Here is an 18442-nt window from a genome sequence, read left to right as displayed (position 1 = left end):
TTCTAAAGGAAAGGGTCCTATCGTTTATCAAGCGCCCAGGGTGGGGACAGGTGTTCTGCGGGCGTGTCCGTCCTGAGTGCCGCCTGTTCACGTGTGTGTGTTGCCATCTGTTTCAGTCGTCACTGTTGAGTGCTGTGCTGGGGGAGCTGCCCCCGAGCCAGGGGCTGGTCAGCGTGCACGGGAGGATCGCGTATGTTTCTCAGCAGCCCTGGGTGTTTTCAGGAACTCTGAGGAGTAATATTCTATTTGGGAAGAAATATGAAAAAGAACGATATGAAAAAGTAATAAAGGCTTGTGCTTTGAAAAAGGTGAGTCATGACTTTTGAGTTATATATACTCAAATTTCAAATGGTGATGGTGTTGGTTTAAACTACAAGGTTGGTTAAAAGATCTTTTAATGTTGTTTAATGCTTTTAAGCTGGTCTTCTGGATGAACATGTATACATGTAGGCTACTGTTTGAATTCTGATGTAACGATGCTCACAGAATGCCTTTTTGGAGGAGGGGACTGTTTCACTTTGTGAAGTTTCATTCACTTTACCTTCTTTTTTTAATGCACAATTACAAAAATTTGTAAAAAATAGAGAGCACAGTGTAATGAATACTCATGAACCCACCCCCAGCTTCAGCCAGGATCAGCTCGTGGCCAGTCTTGCTGCATCTTTACCCCTGCCCACTGCCAGCCCCACTCCCACCCCAAATTATTCTGAAGCAGATCCTAGACCTCAGATTAGTTCATCTGTAAACATTTCACTCGTTTTCTCTAAAAGACCTTTGGAGAGGGGTGGGATAGGGAGGGTGGGAGGGAGGGAGACGCAAGAGGGAAGAGATATGGGAACATATGTATATGTATAACTGATTCACTTTGTTATAAAGCAGAAACTAACACACCGTTGTAAAGCAATTATACTCCAATAAAGATGTAAACAAACAAAAAAAATTACCACATTATTACACCTGAAAAGTAACCTGAATTTCCTGAATATCATCAATGTTCTTGTCAGTGTTTACATGTTGTTCATCATCTCACTGGGAAATTTCTTTAACCATTGGCTTGAATCAGGCTCCACATAAGGTCTGCCCCCTGCACTCGGTTGATGCCTTCGTGGTCCCTTTCATTCTCTAGGTTTCCCTCTCCGCTTCGCTTTTGACTTGTAATTTATTATTTAAAGAAAAAGTAATGCTTTAACCTTTCTTCTTAATACGGCCGGTTTTCAGTGGGGGAGAGATTGTTTTCAGAAATGGCATTGAATTTCAGAGAAAATGGAAAATGAAACATTTCTCTGTACATGGGGATTTAAATGAAATTAGTGAATCAGTTATGCAAACTGAACTTAGCTAGCAGGATAATATAATTTAGTGAAACAAAAGAAAAAATCTAAATACTGATAAATGCTATGTTGTTCTCTTTGGTTATAAAAATCTGAATAATAGCGTTAAAGAGCTCTCCCCGGGGTCTGGTCAGAGCAGTCTGGACATCGTATTGTTCTTTTATACTGTGAGGAAAAGGCTGGGGCAGGTTTTCAGAGGTGTGGTGTTAAAGGCCTGTGTGGAAATAGTTATTCTGCTTGAACAATGGCTTGAACATCACAGACAGTGTTAGATGAGTAGCATTTGATGATGTTCTGGACACAACACAATTGTTTGCTTGTTTAATGGGCTTCTGTTTCCTTCTCGTGAGTTATGGTTAATGGGAGATTTTTCGTTGACAGACATGAAGTAAAGTTGACAGTAATGAGGTAGATTTTTTAAAAAATGATATACGAAAAGGGGAAATGCAAGTGTGAAACAGTAAGAAAAATAGCTGTCATTTATTGAGAGTCCATGTGGAAGTCATTTTTCTGTTTGTCACTCACGTGCAAGCCCACATAACAAGGTGTATGAGTTATTAGTCTTTTACAAGGACCTTTGATGTTACCATCCTCATTTTATAGTTAGTAAAACTGAGGCTTGAGAGATGGGACGCCTCACCTCTACATTTGCAGCTCAGGTTTAAGACCCAAGGGGCTCAATGCTTTGCCCCAGCCCCATGGGATGATGGAACTAGTAACTCGGGCTGTGTTTTGGGACTTCACCCACCCTCGGGTGTCCCCGTGGCACAGACTCTGGTGGGAAGGGGCCCCTGCGGGATTGGGCTGCACAGCGATTCTTCTGCACGTGACGTGAGGTTTATGCACACGGACTGCCCTCCTGTTGTGCTGCGTGGTCGGGACGTAGAGTTGGGGCCCTCGTGCCCATTCCCTCCTTGACAGGAGGGGAGGCCCAGGGTGGAGAAGGAGCGCAGAGCGGAGTCCTGGCCCGGCCTCGTCACTTGCCTGCTGTCACTTTGGACTCGTCCTGTTTCCTGCCTGGGCCTCTGACGTCTTTGCAGCAAATTGAGGACGTTGGGTCAGAGGGTTTCTGAGAGGTTTTGCTGCTGCTCTGAAATGGAATCCATGTGTCCGTGAATGGGCATAAGACCGTCACAGGTAATACTGGTGTCGTGGAATTATTTCGACCTGTAGATACAGAGACTACATGTGGAGTAGGAAAAAAACGTGTGGTCTTTGGAGAGAAATGGTCCTGAGTGGTAATTTTAAGTGTTTCTCTGTTTCCTTTTTATAAAACAAGGGGGAGGTATGGGTTTACTGTAAAGAGAAAGGCAATGTTTGTAAAATGCAAACCTGCCAGGTTTTCAGTAAATACATACATAGAAACAAGAATAATAAAGATTTCTTTTTATGGGTGGTTCCCATAAAACAGGAAAAAGCAGCATTTCTTTTATTACATATCTTAATAATTAGATGCTTTCTACTAGATCTAATTGAAGTACGTGTTTAAGTTCATTGAGCCGAAGACATATCTGTAGTTAAAATATAAAGTAATCACACTTGGCAATGTCGAATTAAGCTGGTGCCATATTCAAAGTGACCCCATAGGGAGTTACACAACACAATGTAGGGAACAACCTAATAATGTTTGGCCTGCTGTAGGAATCGTGTTTAAACTGCAAGGCTTAGGAGACAGAAGGCTCAGGGAATGAGTTTCAGTTTCTCTATTTAGTAGGGAAAAAACCATGGGATTTCGTCTGTTTTTCTGAACCTTACCTGGCCTCATCTTTAAAATGGAAATCATAGTGCTATTGGCCAAATGGATTTAAAGCTGTGATGAAAGGCAGTTTTACGTGGTTTGACTCTGGAACCCAGCCCTCCTCAGCCAGGGGCTCACGTCAGGTCCCCATTAAATATTTTAACAGTCTGTTCCATGTTTGTACACTAAGTCTCCAGCATCCCTAAAGGGCCCTTGATGTGCTTCTGGACAGATGGCATCCAACCAGCGTCGCCATTTCCTAGTTTTCCCGTAGTTGGTGTGTCTGCTTTTCATTGAAAATTGGTGAATACGAATACCTTCCTGTCAGTGGGAGGAATTGTAATATATGATGAACTCAGGCTTTTCCCCTGTAACCTAATCAGAAAATGGTGGCTGGGAAATCAGCCTGACTTGGATTTTACTTCAAATCGTCTAAAACGTTTTCCCATTTGTGGCTGGTCCTTAAATAGATGGCAGAGCTCACAGCACACTTGAAGTCCTCCTACCAGACTTGGAGAGAGAGCCTGTTTCTTATGCCCTAACTGTGCTCGAGTGGATCTAAGTGCCTTTTCTAAAACATGGTTCAGATTGCTGCACTACAGTGTGGTGCTGTTTTGAGAAGAAAACCAAAACAGCATAAAATGTAGGCATAAAAACTAAGCAGAACAGTTTGCAAGGAGTGTCATCAGTGAAACAGAGGCCAAGTAAACTCTGTGTGTGTGTGTGTGTGTGTGTGTGTGTGTGTAAGGTTGGGAGTGTGTCTTAAAACGGCTTATTGTATCTCAGGAAAACCAAAAGCAAGCGATGGTAGTAAAGAATTAAGGTGAAAAAATGATGAATTTTCATGACAGAGCAATTGCTGCCTTTCATTTGATGCTCCACATTTAAGCTTTGAGTGTACAGGGAACCTGTGTGTGCCTGTGTGTCTTTGTGGCTGTCAGGGAGGGTTATGATGGGGATAGTCTCTTTCTTCTCCTTGTGGTCATGTGCTTTGCGTGTCATGATTCACACTGTGCGTGGGTTTTCACTGTTGATCTGATGAGAAAATAGGCCTCAATCACCAATAGCAAGTTACAATCCCTTCACGTCCTTATTCCATGTATGGAGGGTGTTTGTACACTTGTTTTGATTGTCCCAGGATCCTTGAGTTTAGTGATTCTTGTTTCTGCAGCACATTTCTGTAGAAGTTGAAAATGAGACTTAGGGATTTCAAAGGACTAGTTTATCATGGAGATCCCAGTATGCCATTAGTTCTCTCCCCAAATTTGCTGAAGTAGAGACCAAGAAATGAGGGCTTCATCTGTAGAAAGGTAGTCTGTGTATCCTAGGTTGATGCCTGAGGGGTTTAGTAGAAAACAAACTCTCTGCAAACTCTGCTTGTCTATACCAGGATCTGTCAGATGATAGTTATAGGCAATCTAAATCTAAGCCCCTCCACCCTCCAACAGATCTACTCAAACCCCCTCTGAACAGAGCCCTTCTCGACCCCAGTAGTGACTCACTTTCCCTCCTTTACTCCCTATCCCCCTAAGCTGGCTTCCTTTTTCTTCTAGTCCTTAGTACTTGCACTCATGGTAATTTTCCATCTCCCATCACGGAAAGAAACTCTAGGGACGTTGTTTCCTCTTCGCTGAATTCCTTGTGCCCAGAACAATGCATGGTATATAGTCGATCCTCAATAAATGTGTGTCAAAATAGTCAACTGCCTAAATGCTGTGAAAAGCTACAGAATGAAAAAAAATGAAAAGCCCTGAGGTTTTTTTTTTTTAATGTTTAAGGTTACAATTTAGTCACTATAAAATATACCCATTGCTGTTGATCACATACTTGTATAAAGAACTAATGCTAAAAAGGTTAGGATGGCAGGAGGAGAGCACATTTGAAATCTTTCTCTTTTTCCCCCTTTCTGTCTCCATGTAGGATTTACAGCTTTTGGAGGATGGAGACCTAACTGTGATAGGAGACCGGGGGACCACGCTGAGCGGAGGGCAGAAAGCCCGGGTCAACCTCGCGAGGTAAAGGGCGTTTCCATTGCCGTCCTGCCCCTCCCTCCCCCATGGCTCCTGGTGGACGTGAGCACGCAGACCCCGCTCACCGGGTGGGCCTGTGTGAAGCAGGGTCTTGGCCCTTTTCCCTGGGCTCTTGGAATGAATCCTGATTTGTTGGACACCATCTTGATTCAAAGACGGGACTCGGGAAGCTGGAAGCGTTCTTCTCCTGACGTCTTTCTACGTTTCCTAGAGCCGTGTATCAGGATGCAGACATCTACCTCCTGGATGATCCGCTCAGCGCAGTAGATGCAGAAGTGAGCAGGCACCTGTTCGAACTGTGAGTTTGCTCCTGTTTTCTATCGTTTCTGCTTTCCGAGAGCCCCGTGGAGATCAGGGAAGAGAGCTCAGGAAAGCGCTTGTGCTTCAGGAGACTCCGCTTGTTCTGCACTGGGGTCCCGCCCTCCCCTCCCTTCCCTCCACGGAAGATCCATCCTAGAGAAATTTGCATCATGATGAGGTCAAGACAGGAAAATGCAGAAGGAGCTTCCAGGGTGTGGAGGCCAGTGGAGGCCATGCTTTAGGCAGTAGAGGGGCAGATGGCAGATCTCCCTGTTGCTTGCAGTTCATCACCAGACACTGAATAGATCCGGACCCCAGCAGTAAGAAAGACGGTGTATGGATTTCAAATCGGAGAGTGGGACTCGGTAACCTGGTACTTAGCTGCCGGTCCTTTGACTCCATCATTTGTTTAAGGCGTGTTAGAATCGAAGTTTTCAGTAGTGACATAGGGCTTCCATGGAAAGGCCTAGTTGGTTTATGCTTATTATTGGATCGGTTTGGAAGTACTTAATAAAGTCTAGAATTTAAGAGTGACTTTTTTTTCCACCTCAGAGTATGACTTCAAATATTTAACATTGCTTCATGGGTGCTTGCTAGAACTAATACTTAGACCCACATTGTAGGGTTAAGTTGAATTTCAAACTCGGTATCTAATACCTGGCTGAAATACTGACTTCCACTTTGAGTTTCTGGAATGTGTTGTCAGGGGCTCTTGTTTGGCCACGGAATCCCTGAAGCAGAACAGCTCTGATGCTTTTCTGTGTATAATGTGTCCTAACACACGCTGACTGAGGCCTCTATGGAGTCTAGACAGGCCTCTTCGAAAGCCTTGTGAACTTGCTTTTTGTGAAACGGCACCCACACCTACCCCACGGGTAGTTGCCTTGCTGTTGTGCACCTTGTTAAAGCCAACGAGCCCTTCCAGCTGCACTTATTAAAGCCCTGCTGTGTGCACTGAGATCCATGCCCTTACAGAGGCTGTTGCAAAAAACCTCTTAGTTTACAGAGGAGAACAGTGAGCCAGGAGAGGGGAGGGACCCACACGGGGCAGGATAAGGGAGAGTGAGACGTTCAGCTCTCATTTCTGCCTCTAAGGAATCTGTCTCTATGGAGCTTGTTAAGACGGATGCCTGGGAAAAGTTCAGCAGAGTCGCGGTTTAGAGGGTCTGTTTATAGGATGGTAAATGCTAAATGGAAGTAGAAGTGGGCAGCTGTAGGCTTTCAGGTGAAGTTGGAAAGCTCCCTGTGCACTGGCCTTAGCGGGAAGTGCCCTGTGGGTTTGCAGGCCAGAAGGGTTTGTGGAGGCTGAGCATAAGATTCAGTTGCTTTTGCTAAATAAGAAGATTAGAAGCAAAGGTGGACACTGAGAATAGGATTCAGTTCCTTTTGCTAAATGGGAAGAAGCAAGGCTGTGAGAACAGCAGCAGGCACGTCCTTGCCTGGAGGATGCAGCTTGTACGGCAGAGAGAAGCAATTTGAAATTCTCGCTGTCAGTTCCTCTTAGTTTGCTAGGGCTCTGTCTGTCCAGGGTGCTCTCACAGGAGACCATAGACTGGGCAGCTAAGAAATAAGAGAAGTTTATCTCTCACAGTTCTGGAAGCTGGGAAAGCCCAAGGTCAAGGCGCTGTCAGATTTGGTGTCTGGTGAGGGCCCGATTCCTGTGTCTTCACGTGGCAGAAGGGGTGAGGGAGCCGTGTGGATTCCTTATATAAGGGCACTAATCCCATTCATGCAGGCTCTGCCCTCATGACCTAATCACCTCCCAACGGCCCCATATCTAGTACCTTCACTATGGGGATTGGGTTTCAGCGTATGAATTTTGAGGAAAAAAACAGTCAGTCTATAGCAGCCTGTTATATGGTGAAGGCTGGAAGGTCAAGGTCAAGGTGTGGGTGGGTTTGGTTGCTGCTGAGACCTCTCTTCCTGACTTCCGACGGCATCCTCCTCGCCGTGTCCTCTCGCTGTGTCCGCACGTGGTCTGTTCTCTGTCCACGTGCCCTGCTCTTAGGTGTTGGGCTCCTCTCTTTCTGAGGACCCCAGTCAGATTGGATTAGGCCCCGTGTAATTAAGGGTAACAATTATTTCTTTAAAGGCCCTGTCACCAGATACTAAGGTACTGGCGAATAACGTGTCAACATGAATTTTGGGGGGGAAAAACTTCATTCACAGCAAGTCCTAAGTAGCATAGTAAAGAGGCTTTCGCACAGTCAGCCGTGTGAGAGAGAGACGGGTGAGGCCGCCCTGAGCTCTGGACACTGGGAGCTGGGATTCCACATGCACTAAGCAGGGGTCATTGGCGGGTTCCACCAAAGTCTGTATGTTAATTTTTGCTTAGTTTTGGGGTGGTGGAAGAGCTCTGGAGATCGATGGTGGTGATGGCTGCATGGCAGTGTGAACGTACTTAATGCTACTGAGCTGTATGCTTAAAAACAGTTGAAATGGCAAATTTTACGTTATGTATATGTTACCACAATAAAAAAAAAGTGCACAAGTAGCCTTGAATCTTTCAGAACACAAGAGCAGGGCAGCCGACACGTGGCATGGCCTCCAGCTCTCTGATCTGACCCCCTTTTCCCACCCTCTCCTGATCATGAGTTGATGAATTTTTCCCTTAGAGAAGTGCCTTGCGGCTTGTCATGGGTTCAGTGAAAGGGCGCTAGTGCTGTGACCGAGGTTCCCCACCCCCGTTCTCCTGGCATCACGGGCAGTTCAGCCTCCCTGTTCCCAGGGTGCTGACCACAGAAGTTCTCGCAGGTTCTTCTTCTAACACAGGCAGTGTTTAGAGCTGTTGGGTTTAATGACCTTGGATGTACACTTGATAGAAGCAGCCTTGTTCAGACTGTTGTTTGCTAATCAGAACCACATTCTCTGGGGAAACTTAGGGCAGGGAGCACGAATGCAATTTAGGAAATCACTCAGCAGCAACTGGAGAATGTTCTCAACGAGTTAGAAAATTGGATGGAACAGTTTGCTATGGAAGATGGTGGTCGTGTCCAAGCTTAGTAATGGGGAGTGTTTTGTATTAAAAGTGAACGAATCGCACTTCTACTTGCCATGAACAGTTTCCCTGAGTCATGAATCTATAGCCGAGGTTATTAAGGTTTGTGAGTTTTCCAACTATACGTTGTAAACCTTAAGTGGATTCTCTCACCTACGGAAGGTTAGAGCCTTAGGTGAACTGATGCAGTCTCACCTGTGTCCAGCGGTGGATCCCGTTTTGGTTCAGAGAGCCCCACGTGGCCAGACCCCCCGGCTCCTGCGTCACCGGCTCTCGGGTCTGTCCTGGTCAGGTGCCCACGCTGCTGTCCACACAGTTCGCCCTCCCTGCTGCCGCCCTTCACAGACTCCCCTCCTGTTCAGGCTGCAGCTCCAGGTCCTCAAACGGAGAACGAGCTTCTTTGCCATCTGCCCCCATCAGCCTTTCCAGCTGGTCCTCACACCCACTCCGGCTTCCAGCCGTGCTGGCTTTGTGACGGGCCCTTTCTCTCACCTGTCTGTCTGTCTGTAGATATGGCTCCCTCTATGCCAGAGCCCCTGCCTTTCCCTCCTGTTCCTTCAGGGGGAGCCTGTGCCCTTCTGTCTTCCCGCAGCCCTCAGTGGGTTGCACTTGACCATTTATCAGTCTTCCCCACCCGCTATAAGCTGTGAATGCATGAAGGTTCCTTAGCCTAGCATGTTCTGTCCCAGGACCCTTAGACCCGCTGTACCTTTTTCCAGGATGTTTTCCCCCAGATAGTCTCAGGGCTCCCGTGTCACCCCCATCTAAGACCGCAGCCCCCCTTGCTGTTCCTTCAGAGCACACATCACGGCCTGATGGTGCATTTTCTATACTTGTTTAGTGTGTCCTGTACATGGTGCTGAGTAGTGTCTGCTTTCTTCACCTGTGGATGTATGCTCGACAGTTAAGACTGTGCCTAGTATCTCACCAAAGCCTGTCGAATGAATGAATGTAGATGGGTGCTCTTTTTCATTCTTATTTGATTCACTCTGCTACGGGATGTATCCCCTGTCAACACAGCCCTTATATAGGAATATATATAGTATTATAGGATTAACACAGCCCTTATATAGGAATAATGCTTAAAGAACTCATCCCTGAATCAATTTTTTTTTATGGTATGTCTTGGAAATCTTTACTCTTAAAAACTTGGAAGATAGATTATTTTCCTAGAGATTTGGATTAAAAGTCTTAATTAGGAATAAATTTGTAGCCATCAAATGATCACTTTATTGTAATTATTTACATTACCTTTTCTGTGATGGAATTACAGGAAGAAAACATTCTAAAACTTTTGGGTAGCTCTGTCTTGGACATGGCAGCCCATTAGATTTGATTAACATCTGCCTTCAGTGGTTATTGACAGATAATTTTGAATTTAGGAGAAACAATTCCATTAAAAGCTTTAGCGCTAAGTCTGAAAAGGTGTTTACTTGGTCAAGAAATTTAGTACAAAATCTGAACTAAGACATGTCAAAAGGTAAAAGTAAGTCCGTTTGGACATAATGAAGCACTGGTGTCTGTCTACATCCTGGAATCCTGCTTTTGATCACAGACCCAGTGTCCAGCGTGTCCCCTTAGGACTTTTCTGTCCTGAGTCCAGAGCACGTGACTGCTCGTGGGTTAGGAGAAGTGCAGGAGGGGGCTGACGTGTACTGAGCGGATTGGTGGTTTGATTTCTCAGAACATGTGGTGAGTTGTCATTGGCCTTGTTTTGAGATGAAGACACTGAGGTTTAGTAGCTTGTCCGACGCTGTCAGGCTCGTGAGAGGGACTGAGCTGCAGTCTGCTGCCTCCAGACTCTGCATCTGGCTCACTCAGCAGGCTGAGCTGTGGCCCAGGTCCCTGAGATTTGCTCTGCGAGGGGCTCGGGCACCCAGAGTACATGCCTGGAGCCCTGCTCGTGGTCACCGGGGCCCTGGATCCGGCTACTCGCTTCCCCAGAGGGGTTGTAGACCCCTATGGGATGAGCCTGGGGCTGAGTCCCTAGGGGTCTGCATTTAAAATGTTGAGCAGTTTGAGGGGTTACTGTAAAAAAAAAACTCTGAAGTTTGAATACTTGAGGGGATTTTGGCTAAGAGAATTGGCGTGGGTTGAGCCACTGGATGACTTCCACTGTGATGTGGACCGTTTGGACTCTCATCTTTCATTTTCACATTCAGAAAGTTTTCAGTGCAAATGAAATAAGATTTACTTCCTGGATGAGACTGGGAGTTTTGTAGAGACTGATCAAGGCCATGATTGCATTTGTTTTCAATCTAATGTTATTTGGGAAGAAATGTCTACAAAATGCAGTCTGGCTAACGTTACTGAGAAGCTATGACTTTTTTAGGGGGCTAATATGTACATCATAAACAATCACCTAGGAAACTGTCTACGAAAAATGTGTACATTTTTATATGACATAGATCACTCTTCTCCCATTCTCAACATAGGTATAAAATAATTAGTATTTTAATTCAGTCAACTTTTGGAATCTCAGTTTTACTCCATTGTTTTTCATCGTGAACTCTGTAAATAATTGTTAAGATCAGTTTTAGGAAAAACAACTTAACAGTTGGTGCATCTTTCACTGGACTGCTTTTTAGAATTTTTTAGTGGAGCTAGATTCAAACTTGCTGCTGATTTGAGGACCTAGTTGAATTGATTGATTTATATTTGTATTTAATTTGTATTCATACTGGTGTTTGAAGTAGAGAACTTTGACTGCTGTCTTGTCTTTTTCTCATTATGTTTTCAAATTCTCTGTTTCCAATTTGGAGCACCTCCACTAATGTGCTTTTGCATACTGTACCTTTTACATTTGTAGGTGCATTTGTCAAGCCTTGTATCAGAAGATCACAATCTTAGTGACACATCAGTTGCAGTACCTAAAAGCTGCAAGTCAGATTCTGATATTGAAAGATGTAAGTAATTTCTAAAAGTATGTGGAAATTGCTAGCACCTAGTTTTGTTGAAGGCCAGCCCTCCCTGCAGGTCACTCTCCTTGGATTCTTCGTAAACGCCCTTTTCTGCCTCAGTTTTATGCCCCCCTTTTCTCAGAGCCAGTATCCATGACTTTGAGGATGAATCCAAAGACCTTAGAAATATCACTGTTACACTCTAAGCCACATAAACCCTACACTGTATAAAAGTGCTACTGCAGAGTTGCTGAATTATCAGTGTTGTTGTGAAAATTGTTAAGGATAATGATGCTATTTGATTTAGAACTTTTTATTTTCCCCTTCCACAACCTAAATCAAAGTGTATTATTTGGAAATTAGAGATACAGAGACATGTTTTTATCCACCTGTTTGTTATACAGTTTGCCTAAAGAGCATCTTTCATTAATACCAAAATGGGTAACCGAGCACCCCCAGTTAGAGATGCCCACTCTGCTGGTTTACCCAGTTGCTTTGTCTCACTGTTCAGATCTTTTTATGGGTCTGATACGTGTGGGATCGTGTGCAGCAGTAGGACAAAGCCCTGCCTTCCCAGGGCTCCCATTCTTACGGGGACAGATGTGATGAAAGAGGGGGTGGGGCTGATATCCTGGCTTCCTCCCTGAGGAGCTGGTGCCTCTTGGGCCTGAGTGACATGAAGGTGAGGCCATCCAGGCACCTGGGGGAGGGGGTCCTAAGGAAGGAGCTGAGCTGGCAGGTTGGAGGAATGGCAGGATGGCCAGCGTGTCTGAGGAGAGTGAGCAGGGGGACGTGGAGGGCGCTGGTCTCTAAGCAGTGGGCCGCGGGCCAGGAAGTGGGATGGAAGCCGCTGGGCGGTCCAGAGCAGGGGAGTGATGTGGTCTGAGGTGGGATTTAAAAGATTGCTCCGGGCCTCCCTGGTGGCGCAGTGGTTAAGAGTCCGCCTGCCGATGCAGGGGATACGGGTTCGTGCCCCGGTCTGGGAGGATCCCATATGCCGCGGAGCAGCTGGGCCCGTGAGCCGTGGCCGCTGGGCCTGCGCATCCGGAGCCTGTGCTCCGGAACGGGAGAGGCCACAACAGTGAGAGGCCCGCATACCTCAAAAAGAAAAAAAAAAAAAAAGATTGCTCCAGTGTTTGCTGGATGGGCAACGGCAGAAACAGAAGTCTTGGTATTGTTAAGAAGATTCTAGAGCTGCCATAACAAACTACTGAAGACTAGGGGGCTTAAAACAACAGCAATATATCTTCTCACTGTTCTGGAGGCTGCACGTCCCAAATCAAGGTGCTGGCAGGGCCGTGCGCTGCCTGAAGGCTCTAGGGGAGAATCCTCCCTTCCAGCTTCTGGGGTTCACCGGCCTTCCTTGTGGTTCCTTGGCTTCCAGCTGCAGCACTGTGGTGTCTGCCTCCAATGTCACGTGGCCATTGTCCCTGTGTCTGTCTTAGGCTCTTCTCTTCTCATAAGGACATCGGTTGTATTGGATTTAAGGCATCCGTACTCCAGTATGACGCCATCTTTCCTTCATTACGTGTACAAAGAAGCTGTACCCAAATAAGGTCATGTTCAGAGGTGTCATGTTTAGGGCTTGAACATACCTTTTTGGGGGGCCACCATTCATTGAATGCACAACAACTCACGTGTTTGGGGGTTGAGTGGAGATTAATGAGAATTTTGCCGAGTCAGTGGTGGTTTTATGCTTCGCTGCTTGTTTGCCTGTGTTCCTCAGCACTTCCATCGTGAACCCTTGTCTGTCCCAATAGGCCTTCACTTATGAAATGAATTTCTGCCATAAAGAAGAGTATTAAAATGCAGATCCTCCATTCCTCCCTAAATGGGGGGCTCAGATTCTTCCAGCTTGAGAATAATCAATTTCATATGCAGAGACATGATGCTAGTGTGGTAAAGCTCCAGCATTAGCAGTATTATGAGCACAGAATCGGTGATTGTCAGAGTAACCTGAATGACCAGAATAACCAGGGTGTGGATGTTTCAGGACCCCCTTATTGCTTGTTTGGAGGAGACCACCCTCAGCTTTAGTACTGTCAGAACAAGCAGTTGTCCGCTGGTGAGCACCCTTGGGTGAGTTGGGGTCTATCCTTACTGTTTGTCTGGTCCCTCTCTCACGGCAGAGAGGGGATGACTGCCTCCTTGTCCCTCCAGAATTATCAACGTTTGGCTGCAGAGTAAAATTGCTTTCTTTGTACCACTAGTCATTTCCCTGTGCATCTTACAGATAAGTAAGTAGAAAGTTGTAATTTCCTTAAAGAAGGTGTATGCATTTTGCTTCCCAAGTGGAACAAGACACAATATATCCTGAATAATTTTCTAGTTCTGCAGTGTCAGGTGGTACCCAAAGGCTTCACTGGGTTTCTCCCAGTGGCCTGCCTCGGGGGATAGGGTGAGAGGGGTACCAGCTGGGGTCCTGGCCCACCTTCTTCCATCTGTCTTGCCTTCACCAGGGCTGCCCTCCTTTGTTTAGTATTTTTTTTTATTCTCTCATTTTAAAATTAGTTATATATATATATATATATGTATAAACTTTTTATTTAATATTGGAGTATAGACAGTGAACAATGTGGTGATAGTTTCAGATGCACAGCAAAGGGACTCAGCCATACTGCCTTCACCAGGGCTGCCCTCCTTTGCTTAGTTTTGCATCCTGGGATTTTCCATATTTTGTTTGCAACTGAATGAATCCGCTGTGTCTCTTTTTGTATGGTGAAAAAATAGAAATCTTCTGCGCATTATTTTATATAACTTTGTAAGTGAGGGAAACTGTACAATGATGTGTCACATGTGTTCAAAGAAAAGTATTAGACTGGTATAGTTGAAGCAGTTGCCTGATTTGGGGAAGACTGGATGCTTGTGATTGGTTGTTTGTTCCTAAGTTCTTTCTCAGACTAAAGTGCATGGGTTCTGGCTGAAGTTTTCGTTTGTGGCATGGGGTACCAAGGCATTAGAGCCATCCCAGTCTTAGGGCCTCCTTGTTTAGCTACTTTATCAGGTGGAATATTGAATTTTCTAGCTTCTGCGTTTGTGGGGAGGTTGTAAAGACCATGAAGACGCCACTCATGAGTGCTCTCAATTCCCGTGTTGTCTAAACAGACTATATTGATACTCCCACCAACATCTGTGCTTTTTGCTTCCCTGAAAATGCCCATGATAGTTACGTCGGTGGCCTGCATTTTAAATGCATGATCACACATTTCTTTCATATCCCCCAGGACCTAATGCAGGGTGTGGCAGAGAACAGAATGCTCAGTTCAGTTGAACTGAACTGGATTTGTTAACCAGAATTTCAGGTCTAAGGGTCATTTTTTTTAACAAAAATCATAATTTAAGATTAATTTACTTCTCTTGATTAGTATTTACATTATATTAGTATAGTCAAATGCAAATGCATTCCTTTCAAATTCTTTATTGCTATTTTAGGGAGAAATGGTGCAGAAGGGGACTTACACTGAGTTCCTGAAATCTGGGATAGATTTTGGTTCCATTTTAAAGAAGGAGAATGAGGAGACTGAGCCATCTACAGTTCCAGGAACTCCAACTCTGAGGAATCGCACCTTTTCCGAGTCCTCAGTTTGGTCTCAACAGTCTTCCAGACCCTCGTTGAAAGATGCCGCTCCAGAGGACCAAGATGTGAGTTTGTCATCCTGCGACATGTCCCGGTCTGTCTGCTCTTGGTGGACTCGTGGACCTTCAGGCTGCTCCGCTCATGACATCTTCGTTTGTCCCAAAGTAGATCCTAAGTTGCCTAGGCCTTATTCCGTGGAATTGGTAGAATTAAAAGAGCATGGAGGGAGCAAGCCTGATTAGGGTTCTTCTTTGGGTGTAGGGTCGAGAATCTTACGGACTCCAGTAGTGGGTGTACTGCTGTGAATTCCAGGATGCATGTGATATTGACATTAGAACTCTTCATGTTACCATAGTTAAATCGTACTTGCTCTGGTAGACCCTGGCTTCCCTTATTCATCCAGAGGCTTAATTTGAAGACCCCCTCATACCCAGCCTGCTATGACTTACATTAAATCAGCTACTTTTCCTACGTGTTGGAGTGTTCTGGCAGTGCAGATGACTGATGGTAGTATTTTTCCCCATTGTCAGATGGCCTGTGATAGGCCAAAGGTAGCATGTCCAAAGGACCTGACACATAGACACTTTGGAGTTAGTTCTCGTCTTTCTTATCTTTCAAGACCGAGAACCACACCTTATCCACCTTGCATTTCCAGTGGCCAGCATGGAGCCCAGGACATCCATAGCCCATGTGACTCTATAATGTATTCTAAGTCCTCCAGACAGAAATGCACTAGATCTCCCTTAGAACCTTGCACAGGTATTCCTCGATGTCCAATCCCTCACTATCCAAACCCGGGAGCCTGGATGATTCTGATAAGAATTCAGATTAGTCAGTCACATTCCAAACTCAGGAATCCCTCTCTGAAATTCAGGAACCAAATAGATTTGGATCATATGCTGTTCCCCTGCTATCCAAACTCACATGTCTCCAGCTCACAGTGTGAACTCAGTTTACCCTATTTAACTAATATTTTGAACACTTTTGTTTTATGTTTCTATAATTGAGTGACACAAATAAACTAGAGGGATACTTTAGCTACATAACATTTTGTATAATTATTTTGGAAAAAGCTTCTGCCTTTATACCTTAATCAGTTATGTTGTAAGTGGGCTATCAATCCTGGTGTTCTAATTTAAGCAAAGGTACCCAAGAACATGGTGCAAATGGTATTCCTTATCTCTAATAGATTCCTAGAAGTAGCATGGTTGGGGAAATGCATACATGGTTTGGCTAGGTATTTCCACACCTTTCTCTGTAGGAGGTGGACCATCTTGCACACTCCTGTCACCATATAAGTTGTGTCTCTTTCCCCACAGCTTTGCAGTGGAGGTCATTGTTGAACTTTTAAAATTTTAGGGTTCATTATTTATATTTTTGTCTCTCACTGCCTTTCCTTTTCCAGACTGAGAATATACAGGTTACACTATCTGAGGAGAGCCGTTTGGAAGGAAAAGTTGGTTTTAAGGCCTACATGAATTACTTCACAGCTGGTGCCCACTGGCTTATCATCATTTTCCTTATTCCTGTAAACATCGCAGCTCAGGTAAGTAAGGACATTTATTTTGATCTGTGCCCTAAGGTACTGTGTTATTTATTTTACTGTATTATTATTTTTAATATGTGTATTAAGGGATTTATTTCAGAGAACTGACTCCTTGAGATTGTGGGATCTAGCTGGGTGAATCTGAAATCAGAAAGGCAGGCGTGCGGACTGGAACCCCAGGCAGGAGCTGACCCTGCAGTTTTGAGGCAGAATTTCTTCCTTCTCCAGGAAGCCTCAATTATTGCTCTTAAGGCCTTCGTCTGACTGGAGAAGCCCCATCACACTGTTCAGGGCAGTGTTCTTTACTTACGTTCGGACGATAGATGTGGACCACATCTACAAAACACCTTAACAGCAATATCTAGGTGAGAGTTTCGTTGAATCCCTGGAGACTGGCCTAGTCAAGCTGACACAGAAAACTGACCATCACAGTACCTGTCAAGCTTTTTTCCTTGGAAAAATCCTGACATGTATACAATTATTACTGTATTTTGCAGTCCACTAGGATTTGCACTGAAAAGCATTAATATGTGCGGAGCAAAATAAGTGAGGCTTCCTGGTGTTGTGTGTGCGTGACAGAGAGATTCTAGGAAAAATATGAAGCCTTTTAGAGATTTTAAAATGTCACATGCCCTTCCCTGACCTGTGGTTATCTGGGATGCGGGGCTCGCCACTGACCTGAGCTGGAAGGACCGTGTCCGTTCTCTGGAGCCTTTCCATCATCCATTCTAGTGAGTGGGGTTTTGAGGGGGTCAGTAATGCCAGTGTTTGAGTGATTGTTGTTTCCCGCTCCAGGTTGCCTACGTCCTTCAGGATTGGTGGCTTTCATATTGGTGAGTGATTCCTGGTCTGACCCAAAGTGCTAAAAAATCGACACGAATCCTCGGTTTCCCATACAGTCATGGGGGAGAGATGGGGCTTGTTCAGCCTCCTCTTCTGGTCCTCATGTAGTTTCCCTGAAGAAAAATTAAAGGTCCTGCTGGTGGGTGTGACCCTCCCATGGTCTCTCCTGATGTCTGACCCTTAGCAGGTTCCTTACAGACAATTTTGAGAACTGTAAGTCATGATTCAAATTGAATTTTTATAAGGTAGACAGACACAGGGCCTTGTGAGCTGGGAAACATTTTCCAGCATAAAACATGACTCCTAAATCGAGGTTAATTTTTTTTTGTATTTACCTAATTCCGTCTATTGCATAATGTCTTTTCTTCCCTGTTCCATAGGGCGAATGAACAGAGTGCCCTGAATGTCACTGTTAATGGACAAGGGAATGTAACTGAAAAACTCGATTTATCCCGGTACTTAGGAATTTACTCAGGTAAAATTGAATCATCTGGTCCATTATATGAGAGCCTGAGGTGCTTACTATGAGCCCGTGTGAGCAACTAGGCCTTCCAGGAGTCATTCAGTAATGTCTTAACAGATTAAGAGTCTGAGTCGCATTTATTCTGTGAATTAATTAGAATAATTATTTTTAAAATCTACTAGAAGAGAGAGGTTGAATGAAAACTCTTAATTTGCTCTGTACTGGATTTTGGAAGTTAAACCAGGATTGCACATTCAGAAAATCAGCCACTGGAAATATGTGGCTATTGTCTATTCTAATAGGTTGCTTTAGCTAAATCTTACATCATTATATGGATGGGCAAGAGGATTAGAAACGGATCCCCACCCTGTGGTTCGGATTGTTCCAATTCTTTCTGAGTAAACCTTGGCTTTTATGGACCTTGGATGAAATCCTCTGGCAGCAAGGGCCCCCAAATAAAAGCATTATTCCCTTGTAGGTATGCAAAACTCCCCTTTGCCACATTGCTCATCTCTTGGGCTTCACTAATTACTTAAGAGAGAAGCTAAGCAGGGAGAAATCCAGTGTCTGGGAATTAGGATTCCGAGTCTTTCTTACCTTGAGATCACAATGTTATCATGTCCGCAACTGTGCGATTAATTTAACTTCTGGCTTGCCAGGCTAATATTAACATAGCTGTCTGTTTTCACAAGAGTGCCTAGAATATATGTAGCATT

At 44.8% G+C, this 18442-nt stretch overlaps 1 protein-coding gene across 5 annotated transcripts in view; it reads left to right on the top strand.

The window, feature by feature from the left end:
- Positions 1-18442, top strand: part of ABCC4 (ATP binding cassette subfamily C member 4) — a 216277-nt gene that overhangs the window by 90765 nt on the left and 107070 nt on the right. For all 5 annotated transcript variants that reach the window (XM_060079791.1, XM_060079793.1, XM_060079790.1 and 2 more), the window contains 8 exons: positions 117-308; positions 4990-5084; positions 5311-5397; positions 11207-11303; positions 14730-14939; positions 16280-16420; positions 17216-17253; positions 17644-17738. In XM_060079791.1, the coding sequence (XP_059935774.1) occupies positions 117-308; positions 4990-5084; positions 5311-5397; positions 11207-11303; positions 14730-14939; positions 16280-16420; positions 17216-17253; positions 17644-17738 (955 nt within the window). The remainder of the gene's footprint in view (positions 1-116; positions 309-4989; positions 5085-5310; positions 5398-11206; positions 11304-14729; positions 14940-16279; positions 16421-17215; positions 17254-17643; positions 17739-18442) is intronic.

Source organism: Mesoplodon densirostris, chromosome 17 (genome assembly GCF_025265405.1).
Source record: "Mesoplodon densirostris isolate mMesDen1 chromosome 17, mMesDen1 primary haplotype, whole genome shotgun sequence".
NCBI lineage: Eukaryota > Metazoa > Chordata > Mammalia > Artiodactyla > Ziphiidae > Mesoplodon > Mesoplodon densirostris.
Note: the sequence above shows the minus strand (reverse complement) of the source record. Positions and strands in the feature narration are given on the sequence as shown.